Source organism: Pongo pygmaeus, chromosome 3 (assembly GCF_028885625.2).
Source record: "Pongo pygmaeus isolate AG05252 chromosome 3, NHGRI_mPonPyg2-v2.0_pri, whole genome shotgun sequence".
Lineage (NCBI taxonomy): Eukaryota > Metazoa > Chordata > Mammalia > Primates > Hominidae > Pongo > Pongo pygmaeus.
In genome coordinates, this window is record NC_072376.2 from 99194366 (window position 1) to 99210129 (window position 15764).

Here is a 15764-nt window from a genome sequence, read left to right on the forward strand (position 1 = left end):
CTAATGAATATACTGTACATCAGCACATGCTGATGGGATGCCACTGCTTTGGCTGATGAATCCTTTCTAGGCCTGAGATTTGAAAGAGAGTGCAAAATTTTTCATATTATAAAATATTATTTTGTCTTTTTCTCTTTAGGGAGGTGTGAATACGAGTGTCAGACATGGTGGCATTTATGTGAAAGCTGTTATTCCCCAGGGAGCAGCAGAGTCTGATGGTAGAATTCACAAAGGTATAGTGTTTATATTATGTAGGAATTATATATATGAATATTACAACAAATAGATAAGAAATTATAAAGTTGATAACTGACCTTCAAATTCATGATATGAAATAAGAACATACTCAATTATAAAACTGTAGCATTAAGAAACTCTTTGATGCCATTTGAAAAACTCTTCTTTCCAGCTTATTTTCTAGTATCAGAAGATATCTATACATCAACATTGTGTGGGAAGTTAAAAAAATTAAAAAGGAAAGAAAATATCTAGACAGTGCTTTCATTCATATTTTACATGTACTATGAAGCACATTGCTGTAAAAACACTGACATCTACACTTGTTTTTTTTTTTTTTCGAGACAGAGTCTCGTTCTGTCACCCAGGCTGGAGTGCAGTGGTGCGATCTCAGCTCACTGCAACCTCCACCTCCTGGGTTCAAATGATTCTTGTGCCTCAGCCTCCCAAGTAGCTGGGACTACAGGCGCCCACCACCATGCCAGGCTAATTTTTGTATTTTTAGTAGAGACAGGTTTTCACCATGTTGGCCAGGCTGGTCTCGAACTCCTGACCTCAGGTGATCCCCCCACTTTGGCCTCCCAAAGTGTTGGGATTACAGGCGTGAGCCTCCGAGCCCAGCCTGATATCTACACTTCTAGTAAGGACTAACTAGGAACTTTCCTCCAATCTCTATATATTTATAGTTCAACTTATCTTCTCTCTTGATTTAAATTTATTTTTATAAAGATATTTTTCTAAAATATACTTAACATTAGCCATAAAATTGGGGAATAAATTAAATAACATATTAAAGAAACTCTGTAACACAATTTCTTCCAGAATTTGCCTGAGTCCCTCCTCAAACAAATGAATACGAAATAAGACCATAAGATTTAAAAGAACATGTAGGATTTTTATTTATGATTTGAACTGCCTAATTTTTAGGTGATCGCGTCCTAGCTGTCAATGGAGTTAGTCTAGAAGGAGCCACCCATAAGCAAGCTGTGGAAACACTGAGAAATACAGGACAGGTAACAGATCATTATACCAACCTTTTACAGTACCTTAGAAGAGCAAAACAATGTGTGAATAACATCAGTTCTCACTGAGATCTCTAAATTTGTTAGCTAATCAAGAAACCAAGCCTGATATGTATAACCATCTGGGTTGTTGTTTTTTCCTTCCAAATTTAAATGCAAGTATTATAAGACATTTTTTACTGAGGAAGCTGACTTTCTATGTCACATTTAACGCTTACATTACCAAAGAGATCTGATGGGGGAGGAGTGGAAATTGCATTTTAAATTTGTTGTATAAACATCTGATTTCTAGTGGTTTTCACTCTTATTCTTTAGCCTCAACACAAAATTTATTTTGTTGAAGTACATTTTGAGTTAGGGAGTTTAACCAAATTATCTATGATGGTCTTTGGAGGTTTTTGTTGTTTTGAGACAGGGTCTTGCTGTGAGGCCCAGGTTGGAGTGCAGTGGCGCAATCACGGCTCACTGCAACCTTGACTTCCCGGGCTCAAGTGATCCCCCTGCCTCAGTCTCCCAAGTAGCTGGGACTACAGGCGCGTGCCACCATGCCTGGCTAGTTTATTTTTTATTTCTTGTAGAGATGGGGGTCTCCCTATGTTGCCCATGCTGGTCTCGAACTCCTAGGCAAGAAGTGATCTTCTTGCCCCAGCCTACCAATGTGCTGGGACTACAGTGGGACTACAGGCGTGAGCCACCACACCTGGCTTTTTTTTTTTTTTTTTTTTTTAATTGAGATGGAGTTTAAGCTCTTGTCACCCAGGCTGGAGTGCAATGGCATGACGTCGGCTCATTGCAACCTCCGCCTCCCAGAGTCAAGCAATTCTCCTGCCTCGGCCGGTCGAGTAGCTGGGATTACAGGTGCCCACCACAACACCTGGCTAATTTTTATATTTTTAGTAGAGATGGGGTTTCACCATGTTGGCCAGGCTGGTCTCCAGCTTCTGACTTCAGGTGATCTGCCCACCTTGCGCTCCCAGTGTTGGGATTACCAGCATGAGCCACTCCACCTGGCCATTATCATACATTTCTAACATGTATTATATTTATAATAGATTATTTTTAATCATTTATCTTTCTATACAGAAGTGTAATAAAAACTTGATTTTGGAACTTTCAACCCCTTGCTTTTGTTCCTCTATTTTTTTTTTTCTCCCTCTTCATTTGGTGGACCAAATTTGGTAGTTACTTTAAATGATTTTATATCATTAACTATACAAAGTCCTGAAAATGTATCTATTTTCATAGCATTCTTCTTAATTAATGAAATGCTATTTTACTTATCCAGGTGGTTCATCTGTTATTAGAAAAGGGACAATCTCCAACATCTAAAGAACATGTCCCGGTAACCCCACAGTGTACCCTTTCAGATCAGAATGCCCAAGGTCAAGGCCCAGAAAAAGTGAAGAAAACAACTCAGGTCAAAGACTACAGCTTTGTCACTGAAGGTCAGGCCTTGGGAGACTACAATCTCACTTGAAATTATTCCTCGCCTATTCAAAATTTGATTTTTACATGTTGGATTACAGTTAATGCCCTAGTTTTGTTCATTATTCTTGTCAAATGCAAATAATAATCTGACATAGCACCATACTGAATAAAGACAGAAACATATTTGCAGCTCATAGGGTCTGAAAGACTTTGGATAATAAACTCATGCATGACTATGGTCTTTTAAAAATGCTTTAAATTGTTGTAAAATTCAAAATGAAATTTGGTAAGTGAAAGAATAAAGAAAAACAAATGCTGAGATGCCTTCAAACCCATGTGAAACCTTGACCCTTAGATTTTTGTATTTCTATTTAATTTAATTTTAAGAACTGTGAATCAAACTCTGGGCAGATATTCACCTAGTAGTGCCCAGAAAGTGGTCTTTGTTACAAACTATGCTAGCCTTTGGACATATCACTAATTGGTAGTAAGAAAATTAAGAATGACAGTGGCTTTCCAGTACCCTTTAAGATTCTGTCTTTTTTTTTTTTTTTTTTTTTTTTTTGACCTTCATTTTTTTTTTTTATTCTCTGATGCTCTTCCTTTGTGTTATGTAAGTTTCTGGCCTATATCATTTTTCTTCTCTTTGGACAACTTTTTTTTTTTAATTTGTACAATTTCTTTACTTTCATATCTAATTACTTTCTTTTTTTTATTTTATTATTATTACACTTTACATTTTAGGGTACATGTGCACAATGTGCAGGTTAGTTACATATGTATACATGTGCCATGCTGGTGTGCTGCACCCATTAACTCGTCATTTAGCATTAGGTATATCTCCTAAAGCTATCCCTCCCCGCTCCCCCCACCCCACAACAGTCCCCAGAGTGTGATGTTCCCCTTCCTGTGTCCATGTGTTCTCATTGTTCAATTCCCACCTATGAGTGAGAATATGCGGTGTTTGGTTTTTTGTTCTTGCGATAGTTTACTGAGAATGATGATTTCCATTTTCATCCATGTCCCTAACAAAGACATGAACTCATCATTTTTGATGGCTGTATAGTATTCCATGGTGTATATGTGCCACATTTTCTTAATCCAGTCTATCATTGTAGGACATTTGGGTTGGTTCCAAGTCTTTGCTATTGTGAATAGTGCCGCAATAAACATACGTGTGCATGTGTCTTTATAGCAGTATGATTTATAATCCTTTGGGTATATACCCAGTAATGGGATGGCTGGCTCAAATGGTATTTCTAGTTCTAAGTCCCTGAGGAATCGCCACACTGACTTCCACAGTGGTTGAACTAGTTTACAGTCCCACCATCAGTGTAAAAGTGTTCCTATTTCTCCAGATCCTCTCCAGCACCTGTTGTTTCCTGACTTTTTAATGATTGCCATTCTAACTGGTGTGAGATGGTATCTCATTGTGGTTTTGATTTGCATTTCTCTGATGGCCAATGATGGTGAGCATTTTTTCATGTGTTTTTTGGCTGCATAAATGTCTTCGTTTGAGAAGTGTCTGTTCATGTCCTTTGCCCACTTTTTGATAGGGTTGTTTGCTTTTTTCTTGTAAATTTGTTGGAGTTCATTGTAGATTCTGGATATTAGCCCTTTGTCAGATGAGTAGGTTGCGAAAATTTTCTCCCATTTTGTAGGTTGCCTGTTCACTCCGATGGTAGTTTCTTTTGCTGTGCAGAAGCTCTTGAGTTTAATTAGATCCCGTTTGTCAATTTTGGCTTTTGTTGCCATTGCTTTTGGTGTTTTAGACATGAAGTCCTTGCCCATGCCTATGTCCTGAATGGTAATGCCTAGGTTTTCTTCTAGGGTTTTTATGGCTTTAGGTCTAACGTTTAAGTCTTTAATCCATCTTGAATTAAATTTTGTATAAGGTGTAAGGAAGGGATCCAGTTTCAGCTTTCTACATATGGCTAGCCAGTTTTCCCAGCACCATTTATTAAATAGGGAATCCTTTCCCCATTTCTTGTTTTTCTCAGGTTTGTCAAAGATCAGATAGTTGTAGATATGTGGCGTTATTTCTGAGGGCTCTGTTCTGTTCCATTGATCTATATCTCTGTTTTGGTAACAGTACCATGCTGTTTTGGTTACTGTAGCCTTGTAGTATAGTTTGAAGTCAGGTAGGGTGATGCTTCCAGCTTTCTTCTTTTGGCTTAGGATTGACTTGGTGTTTCGGGCTCTTTTTTGGTTCCATATGAACTTTAAAGTAGTTTTTTCCAATTCTGTGAAGAAAGTCATTGGTAGCTTGATGGGGATGGCATTGAATCTATAAATTACCTTGGGCAGTATGGCCATTTTCATGATATTGATTCTTCCTACCCATGAGCATGGAATGTTCTTCCATTTCTTTGTATCCTCTTTTATTTCATTGAGCAGTGGTTTGTAGTTCTCCCTGAAGAGGTCCTTCACGTCCCTTGTAAGTTGGATTCCTAGGTATTTTATTCTCTTTGAAGCAATTGTGAATGGGAGTTCACTCATGATTTGGCCCTCTGTTTGTCTGTTATTGGTGTATAAGAATGCTTGTGATTTTTATACATTGATTTTGTATCCTGAGACTTTGCTGAAGTTGCTTATCAGCTTAAGGAGATTTTGGGCTGAGACAATGGGGTTTTCTAGATATACTATCATGTCATCTGCAAACAGGGACAATTTGACTTCCTCTTTTCCTAATTGAATACCCTTGATTTCCTTCTCCTGCCTAATTGCCCTGGCCAGAACTTCCAACACTATGTTGAATAGGAGTGGTGAGAGAGGGCATCCCTGTCTTGTGCCAGTTTTCAAAGGGAATGCTTCCAGTTTTTGCCCATTCAGTATGATATTGGCCGTGGGTTTGTCATAGATAGCTCTTATTATTTTGAGATATGTCCCATCAATACCGAATTTATTGAGAGTTTTTAGCACGAAGGTTGTTGAATTTTGTCAAAGGCCTTTTCTGCATCTATTGAGATAATCATGTGGTTTTTGTCTTTGGTTGTGTTTATATGCTGGATTACATTTATTGATTTGCGTATATTGAACCAGCCTTGCATCCCAGGGATGAAGCCCACTTGATCATGGTGGATAAGCTTTTTGATGTGCTGCTGGATTGGGTTTGCCAGTATTTTATTGAGGATTTTTGCATCAATGTTCATCAAGGATATTGGTCTAAAATTCTCTTTTTTGGTTGTGTCTCTGCCCAGCTTTGGTATCAGGATGATGCTGGCCTCATAAAATGAGTTAGGGAGGATTCCCTCTTTTTGTGTTGATTGGAATAGTTTCAGAAGGAATGGTACCAGTTCCTCCTTGTACCTCTGGTAGAATTCGGCTGTGAATCCATCTGGTCCTGGACTCTTTTTGGTTGGTAAGCTATTGATTATTGCCACAATTTCAGAGCCTGTTATTGGTCTATTCAGAGATTCAACTTCTTCCTGGTTTAGTCTTGGGAGAGTGTATGTGTCGAGGAATTTATCCATTTCTTCTAGATTTTCTAGTTTATTTGCGTAGAGGTGTTTGTAGTATTCTCTGATGGTAATTTGTATTTCTGTGGGATCGGTGGTGATATCCCCTTTATCATTTTTTATTGCATCTATTTAATTCTTTTCTCTTTTCTTCTTTATTAGTCTTGCTAGCAGTCTATCAATTTTGTTGATCCTTTCAAAAAATCAGCTCCTGGATTCATTAATTTTTTGAAGGGTTTTTTGTGTCTCTATTTCCTTCAGTTCTGCTCTGATTTTAGTTATTTCTTGCCTTCTGCTAGCTTTTGAATGTGTTTGCTCTTGCTTTTCTAGTTCTTTTAATTGTGATGTTAGGGTGTCAATTTTGGATCTTTCCTGCTTTCTCTTGTGGGCATTTAGTGCTATAAATTTCCCTCTACACACTGCTTTGAATGTGTCCCAGAGATTCTGGTATGTTGTGTCTTTGTTCTCGTTGGTTTCAAAGAACATCTTTATTTCTGCCTTCATTTCGTTATGCACCCAGTAGTCATGCAGGAGCAGGTTGTTCAGTTTCCATGTAGTTGAGCGGTTTTGAGTGAGTTTCTTAATCCTGAGTTCTAGTTTGATTGCACTGTGGTCTGAGAAACAGTTTGTTATAATTTCTGATCTTTTACATTTGCTGAGGAGAGCTTTACTTCCAAGTATGTGGTCAATTTTGGAATAGGTGTGGTGTGGTGCTGAAAAAAATGAATATTCTGTTGATTTGGGGTGGAGAGTTCTGTAGATGTCTATTAGGTCCGCTTGGTGCAGAGCTGAGTTCAATTCCTGGGTATCCTTGTTGACTTTCTGTCTCGTTGATCTGTGTAATGTTGACAGTGGGGTGTTAAAGTCTCCCATTATTATTGTGTGGGAGTCTAAGTCTCTTTGTAGGTCACTCAGGACTTGCTTTATGAACCTGGGTGCTCCTGTATTGGGTGCATATATATTTAGGACAATTAGCTCTTCTTGTTGTATTGATCCCTTTACCATTGTGTAATAGCCTTCTTTGTCTCTTTTGATCTTTGTTGGTTTAAAGTCTGTTTTATCAGAGACTAGGATTGCAACCCCTGCCTTTTTTTGTTTTCCATTTGCTTGGTAGATCTTCCTCCATCCTTTTATTTTGAGACTATGTGTGTCTCTGCATGTGAGATGGGTTTCCTGAATACAGCACACTGATGGGTCTTGACTCTTTATCCAATTTGCCAGTCTGTGTCTTTTAATTGGAGCATTTAGTCCATTTACATTTGAAGTTAATATTGTTATGTGTGAATTTGATCCTGTCATTATGATGTTAGCTGGTTAGTTGATGCAGTTTCTTCCTCGCCTCGATGGTCTTTACAATTTGGCATGATTTTGCAGTGGCTGGTACTGGTTGTTCCTTTCCATGTTTAGTGCTTCCTTCAGGAGCTCTTTTAGGGCAGGCCTGGTGGTGACAAAATCTCTCAGCATTTGCTTGTCTGTGAAGTATTTTATTTTTCCTTCACTTATGAAGCTTAGTTTGGCTGGATATGAAATTCTGGGCTGAAAATTCTTTTCTTTAAGAATGTTGAATATTAGCCCCCACTCTCTTCTGGCTTGTAGAGTTTCTGCCAAGAGATAAGCTGTTAGTCTGATGGACTTCCCTTTGCGGGTAACCCGACCTTTCTCTCTGGCTGCCCTTAACATTTTTTCCTTCATTTCAACTTTGGTGAGTCTGACAATTATGTGTCTTGGAGTTGCTCTTCTCGAGAAGTATCTTTGTGGCATTCTCTGTACTTCCGGAATCTGAATGTTCACCTGCCTTGCTAGATTGGGGAAGTTCTCCTGGATAGTATCCTGCAGAGTGTTTTCCAACTTAGTTCCATTCTCCCCGTCACTTTCAGGTACACCAATCAGACGTAGATTTAGTCTTTTCACGTAGTCCCATATTTCTTGGAGGCTTTGTTCGTTTCTTTTTATTCTTTTTTCTCTAAACTTCCCTTCTCGCTTAATTTCATTCATTTCATCTTCCATCACTGATACCCTTTCTTCCAGTTGATCGCATCGGCTCCTGAGGCTTCTGCATTCTTCACGTAGTTCTCGAGCCTTGGCTTTCAGCTCCATCAGCTCCTTTAAGCACTTCCCTGTATTGGTTATTCTAGTTATACATTCGTCTAAATTTTTTTCAAAATTTTCAACTTCTTTGCCTTTGGTTTGAATTTCCTCCTGTAGCTTGGAGTAGTTTGATTGTCTGAAGCCTTCTTCTCTCAACTTGTCAAAGTCATTCTCCGTCCAGCTTTTTTCCGTTGCTGGTGAGGAGCTGCATTCCTTTGGAGGAGGAGAGGCGCTCTGCTTTTTAGAGTTTCCAGTTTTTCTGCTTTGTTTTTTCCCCATCTTTGTGGTTTTATCTACTTTTGGTCTTTGATGATGGTGATGTACAGATGGGTTTTTGGTGTGGATGTCCTTTCTGTTTGTTAGTTTTCTTTCTAACAGACAGGACCCTCAGCTGCAGGTCTGTTGGAGTTTGCTAGAGGTCCACTCCAGACCCTGTTTGCCTGGGTACCAGCAGCGGTGGCTGCAGAACAGCGGATTTTCGTGAACCGTGAATGCTGCTGTCTGATCGTTCCTCTGGAAGTTTTTTCTCAGAGGAGTACTCGGCCGTGTGAGGTGTCAGTCTGCCCCTACTGGGGGGTGCCTCCCAGTTAGGCTGCTCGGGGGTCAAGGGTCAGCGACCCACTTGAGAAGGCAGTCTGCCCGTTCTCAGATCTCCAGCTGCGTGCTGGGAGAACCACTGCTCTCTTCAAAGCTGTCAGACAGGGACATTTAAGTCTGCAGAGGTTACTGCTGTCTTTTCGTTTGTCTGTGCCCTGCCCCCAAAGGTGGAGCCTACAGAGGCAGGCAGGCCTCCTTGAGCTGTGGTGGGCTCCACCCAGTTGGAGCTTCCTGGCTGCTTTGTTTACCTAAGCAAGCCTGGGCAATGGCGGGCGCCCCTCCCCCAGCCTCGCTGCTGCCTTGCAGTCTGATCTCAGACTGCTGTGCTAGCAATCAGAGAGACTCCGTGGGCATAGGACCCTCTGAGCCAGGTGCGGTATATAATCTCCTAGTGTGCCGTTTTTTAAGCCTGTCGGAAAAGCGCAGTATTGGGGTAGGAGTGACCCGATTTTCCAGGTGCCATCTGTCACCCCTTTCTTTGACTAGGGAAGGGAACTCCCTGACCCCTCGCACTTCCCGAGTGAGGCAATGCCTCACCCTGCTTTGGCTCGCGCACAGTGCGCTGCGCCCACTGTCCTGCGCCCACTGTCTGGCACTCCCTAGTGAGATGAACCTGGTACCTCAGATGGAAATGCAGAAATCACCCGTCTTCTGCGTCGCTCACGCTGGGAGCTGTAGACCGGAGCTGTTCCTATTCGGCCGTCTTGGCTCCCCCTCCAAGATTCTGTCTTCTTAAGAGGTTTATGTTTCCTTTACTTTATAAATGATGGTGATGGTGTACAGTCATTGTTTTATTTTACACAAACGTTAACAACTCTGAATCAGTCCCCAAAATAAGGAGAAAAAATAACACAGACTATATTATTTTTTCCTGAATATGAAAATAAAATTAATGTTCTCATTTTATCATACTGCTCTTTATTCTTTATTTCTTCCATCTTTTTTTTTTTTTATGAGACAGAGTCTCGTTCTGCTGCCCAGGCTGGAGTGCAGTGGCGCAATCTTGGCTCACTGCAACCTCCGCCTCTGGGTTCAAGCTGTTCTCCTGCCTCAGCTCCCCGAGTAGCTGGGATTATAGGCACACACTGCCACATGCGGCTAATTTTTGTATTTTTAGTATAGACGGCGTTTCACCATGTTGTCCAAACTGGTCTTGAACCCCTGACCTCAGGTGATCTGCCCTCCTCAGCCTCCCAAAATGTTGGGATTACAGGTGTGAGCCACCACACCCAGCCCCATCATTCTTTCTTTAAATAGATTTGTTGTTTTTTTAAACACCCAAGCCAACCATGAGCAAAGACTTCAAATGTATTTTTTAATTATTTTCTGGTTATTGTTCTTTTAATTTATTTAGCTGATAAGAAATTTATTGAAATATTGCAATTTATCTGAGTTATATTACACCTCCCCAGAACGTTACAATTTCAATTTATTTCCACATAACCTCCTCTAACATTTATTTTGTTCTTCTTTTCATCTTTCTCACGCTGTATACCTGAGTTTCTCCCATACCTGTCCTTCCGTGGAGTTTCCCCTTTTTTTGGCCTGTTATTGTACTCTGTTTTGTTTTGTTTTTGTAGAGATTGGATCTCACTGTATTGCCCAGGCTGGTCTCAAACTCCTGGGTTCAAGCAACCCTCCTACTTCGGCCTCCCAAAGTACTGGGGTTTATAGGCATGAGCCACTGTGCCTGACCATAGTGTCTTTTAAAACACACGAGTTTGATGCATAATTCCATTTTCAGAATCCTACTTTCAGAACTCTCCTTCCTAATCAAACAGCTTAGTTCATGCAGTTAGTTGATAAGATTTCTTAATGATGGAAATAGACTGTAAGATACAGCTTCAGTATACTATTAGAGTGCAGTAAGTACATACAGAGCTATAAATATGGGAAAATGGGCTTTTAAAATGTGTCTAGAAGTATATATGTTTGTATGTTCCTATGTAAACACAGCATGTTAACAATATCTAAATTTTTTTTATATCTTTTCCCCCAGAAAATACATTTGAGGTAAAATTACTTAAAAATAGCTCAGGTCTAGGATTCAGTTTTTCTCGAGAAGATAATCTTACACCGGAGCAAATTAATGCCAGCATAGTAAGGGTTAAAAAGCTCTTTCCTGGACAGCCAGCAGCAGAAAGTGGAAAAATTGATGTAGGAGATGTTATCTTGAAAGTGAATGGAGCCTCTTTGAAAGGACTATCTCAGCAGGTGAGCCCCTAGCATGTGCAGTATAGCATTTTTAATGATGAGATGGATTGGCCTTTCAGAATGGTTTCATAATGCTGGTTTAACTGTACCTTCATTTGTCATTCATGGTACCCCCAGGAAGTCATATCTACTCTCAGGGGAACTGCTCCAGAAGTATTCTTGCTTCTCTGCAGACCTCCACCTGGTGTGCTACCGGAAATTGATACCGCGCTTTTGGTGAGACTTATGAAAAGTAATTTACATTTTTATAGAATATCAACTTAGCAACTAACTAATTCAGCTGTGGTGGTTTCATCATGAATTGTTCTCCTGGGTTTCATACCTAGCTACTTGTTTTAGGTAGGCATGTTATCTTGTATGTGACAACTTCTTTGAATGTATTCATATTTGTATAATAATACAAAGTAATTTATTCAATTTATTTAACTAGGATTTATCAAGTACTGACTTCAGGCATTTTAATGGGCACTGATACTAGTTATTATGTTGAACACGTCACAAACTGTTATTCCTCATCTGCAAAACAATGGTTAAAAATCTCTTTAATAGGAAAATAACATTTCTGTAAGATGCATTATAAATAGCATTTTAAAAGACTACATTGATTTGAGGCACCAGATAGGAAAAAGTGAATGGAACACTCTTGATGAGCGTATAAGTTGGTATCAGTTTTTAGAAAACAATTTGGAAATAATTAGGCTATTAAAAATGTCCTATATTGTGACAGTATAGAAAATTACAAAGTAATAGAAACTCAGGTAAAAATTTACATACAAAGAAGTTCTTCTAGATTTCTATTAATAATGGAAAGCTAGAAACAACTCTGTCCAATAAAAGGAGAAGGCACAAATAAAGGTATAGCCATCCATTGGACCATTATACAGGTATTAAAATTGTTTTAAAGCATATTTAAGGACTTAAGAAAATATTTATGATAGAACCCTAGTTTTTGAAAATATGAGACAAAATATATACTACTACTCTAGTTCTAACTTAAGGTATAAATTGTACAATATTAACTGTTATTTTATATATTATTTTCTCTAGTGAACATAAATTACTTTTATAATCAGAAAATTCAATGCATACTTTAGTAGAAAGTTGTTCAATGGTTTATTTTCAAATAAATGCTTCTAAAATTCATAGAATGGTCCCAAATCTCTTTAAATGTGTCCATTACAGACCCCACTTCAGTCTCCAGCACAAGTACCTCCAAACAGCAGTAAAGACTCTTCTCAGCCATCATGTGTGGAGCAAAGCACCAGCTCAGATGAAAATGAAATGTCAGACAAAAGCAAGAAGCAGTGCAAGTCCCCATCCAGAAGAGACAGTTACAGTGACAGCAGTGGGAGTGGAGAAGATGACTTAGTAACAGCTCCAGCAAACACATCAAATTCGACCTGGAGTTCAGCTTTGCATCAGACTCTAAGCAACATGGTATCACAGGCACAGAGTCATCATGAAGCACCCAAGAGTCAAGAAGATACCATTTGTACCATGTTTTACTATCCTCAGAAAATTCCCAATAAACCAGAGTTTGAGGACAGGTATCATCAATATAATGTGAACCGCTCAAAGCAACTGGTTGTTGTTACTAGCAGTAGCAGCAACATGCATTTCTCTAAGAACAAAATGTATGTATCTGTGACCTTCACAGTGGTTAGGCAGAGGATGACTGTATTGGATGTCTAGCTATTGTGACTGATAGTTTTAGTTAGCAAACCAATAAGCTCTCTAGTCAGTCAGTGAGTCTTTCTTCCCTTTTGAGCATATTTACTAGTAACTGAGAAAGTTATTTGTATTTCACTATTAACCATACTACTTAAACAGAAACAGAAGAGACTTATTTAGGCAGTAACACAGTGGGAGACTAGGGACCAGAAATATAGAGGGGAGATAAGGGCAGAGAGTTTGCAGAAGGTAAGACAAAGAAGATGGGGAAAAGAAGAAATTATTGAAAACATAGAAGCATACAAAGAGAAAGACTACATTAATACATCACATAATTATTCATACATTTTACTCTTTGGTTATGTCTTTGTGTCTATCCACATCCAACTTTATTTGTTCAAGTTTTTTTCCTGTGTATTTTATCCAAAATAACCACAGGAGTCAGACTTTTAGTCTTCTTTCTTCTTTTTCTTATTATGTTGAAACACACATTAAGCTTCTGATAACATTAGCTTCAGCTTTGAATTAACAACTAGAAATCAAAAGAATTTTATTTAACCTATCTTGCTGATTTTATGCAGCTTAAAGAGCTTCATCAAAATAGAACCTAGGCCGGGTGCGATGGCTCACATCTGTAATCCCAGCATTTTGGGAGGCCAAGGCAGGTAGATTGTTTGAGCTCAGGAGTTCGAGACCAGCCTGGGCAACATGGCAAAACCCCATCTCTACTAAAAATACAAAAATTAGTTGGGCATGGTGGCACACACCTGTAATCCCAGCTACTTGGGTGGCTGCGGCAGGGGAATCACTTGATCCTGGGAGGCAGAGGCTGCAGTGAGCCGAGATTTCACCACTGCACTCCAGCCCAGGCAACAGAGTGAGACCCTGTCTCAACAACAACAACAACAAAAAAAAACCTAGACAGAGAATAAATTATTGTTAATTTTAACATTTAACAGATATGGAGTAAATTCATAGTCCAGAGTCATTCAAAAAGTAACTAGGATCTCAATCAAAATCCGACATGAATATTTGTTAAGTGTTTTCTGTTTCTGGCACAAACTAACCATATTGACATTGAAATGTATTTGAAAATAGTCTTCTTTGTCTCTGTAGTAATCCTTCCCCTCTACCACCGGATATGGCTCCTGGGCAGAGTTATCAACCCCAATCAGAATCTGCTTCCTCTAGTTCGATGGATAAGTATCATATACATCACATTTCTGAACCGACTAGACAAGAAAACTGGACACCTTTGAAAAATGACTTGGAAAATCACCTTGAAGACTTTGAACTGGTAAGTTGTTTTCTCTATATTTTAAAAAAATCCATATTTTTTAAAAGAAGGTGTGTTCATAAAGTTTCCCTTTAGGGAAAAAGCTATCTTTAAAATAGCTTCATATGTGTGTCTAATAAATGGATAACATATCTGGTATGTTTCTGTGCTAAGAAATTAGGAAATAAGGCAAAAAGACCTGAGTATAAATTCTGACTCTACCACTGACTTGCTACAATTTGGCAGACTCCTATGGACCAATCACTTAATTCTTCTGAGTCTTGGTAGCTTTGACTATAAAATGGAGCAAGTAACCTCACAGGATTGTGGTGAAGATTAAATGAAATAACATATGTAAAGCACATAGTATAGTATCTGCTACAGAGTAGACCCTTAGTAAATATTATTTTTGTCTGCTTCTCAAATTCTGATGAGTTACCTATTTGATTTTTAACCAAGTTTGAATTTAATTTTTTTTTCTCCTCCACACTTTTTTTGTGTGCTCAGATGGAATCCTTTACATTGTAGTAATAGTCCTAGAACTTCTAAACCTACAAATAAGATTTAGAAACAAAATTTCCAAGTATAATATCCTTTACATTGATTGAAAGTTAGCCTTTTTAAATACTGCTTTTATTATCCAAGTAATAAATGTTTATTGTAGAAAAATTATTAAACAGAGGAGAAGATTAAAGCCACTATAATCTGATTACCCCAAAACTGTTAACATTTTGGAGCTAAGTTTCCAGGTACACTTTTTTTTTTTTTTTTTTGGCCTATAATTGTGCATGTGTGTATTGGAGATGAGGGGTGTGCAGCATCTACATCTTCGGTTTCATTCTTAGCAATAGAGTAAAAATAATCTTTAATTTTTCTTAGAAATCTTTTACCCTTGTAAACAACCTCTGTGTCTCATTTGAAATCTTTTAAAAGTATATTTTATTTATACAACAAAATTAATAAGATTGTGATAATCACCAAAAGACTTCATATTTTTACCAAAAAAAAAAAAGCTTTTTTGTGGCTCTTTGCATCTGCTTAGAAATACATGGCTCTTTGCATTTGTTTAGAAATATATGAATTTTTTTTCTGAACCTTTCCTCCAGAAAGTATTTTTTGATCATCAAAGTATAACCACTATGGTGTCCTTATTTATCCTAAAAATATAAGAAAGAAAGCAGGAGTAAACTCTGTCTCTGCTGTCTCTAGACAAACATAATGTTGTGCTTAAACATAACTTTTACATGGGATGCAGTGGGGAGACAATCCGTCTAGAATCAGACAGACTGTCTAGAGTCAGACAGACTTGACTTCTTCACTTGGACAAGTTAAGTAACCTTTTAAGGTTTGACTTTCTCCTCTGTTAAGGGAAATAATAGTCATCTTTCTGTTTGTCTATAGTGCAGAATAGACAACCTAAAAGTATTACTGCTTTTTTCCCTTAGGAAGTAGAACTCTTCATTACCCTAATTAAATCAGAAAAAGGAAGCCTGGGTTTTACAGTAACCAAAGGCAATCAGAGAATTGGTTGTTATGTTCATGATGTCATACAGGATCCAGCCAAAAGTGATGGAAGGCTAAAACCTGGGGACCGGCTCATAAAGGTGAGACATTTAAGAGGAATGGATTATTTGTGTAAATGTAGACAAAGAGCAAGCCAGAAAAAGAAGGTTGAATTATTGTAATACTGTATTTATCTATTCGGTTTATGCTTTCTATTTCCACCACTTAAAAGTAAAGGCCTTTACATCGTTAACAGTTTGGGAAATTCTT

The 15764-nt window shown here is 38.4% G+C and overlaps 1 protein-coding gene across 27 annotated transcripts in view; it reads left to right on the forward strand.

Annotated features, from left to right (window-relative positions):
* Window positions 1–15764, forward strand: part of PTPN13 (protein tyrosine phosphatase non-receptor type 13) — a 239768-nt gene that overhangs the window by 174176 nt on the left and 49828 nt on the right. For all 27 annotated transcript variants that reach the window (XM_054486024.2, XM_054486027.2, XM_054486025.2 and 24 more), the window contains 8 exons: window positions 140–233; window positions 1165–1250; window positions 2545–2704; window positions 10830–11044; window positions 11162–11260; window positions 12227–12591; window positions 13832–14012; window positions 15437–15595. In XM_054486024.2, the coding sequence (XP_054341999.1) occupies window positions 140–233; window positions 1165–1250; window positions 2545–2704; window positions 10830–11044; window positions 11162–11260; window positions 12227–12591; window positions 13832–14012; window positions 15437–15595 (1359 nt within the window). The remainder of the gene's footprint in view (window positions 1–139; window positions 234–1164; window positions 1251–2544; window positions 2705–10829; window positions 11045–11161; window positions 11261–12226; window positions 12592–13831; window positions 14013–15436; window positions 15596–15764) is intronic.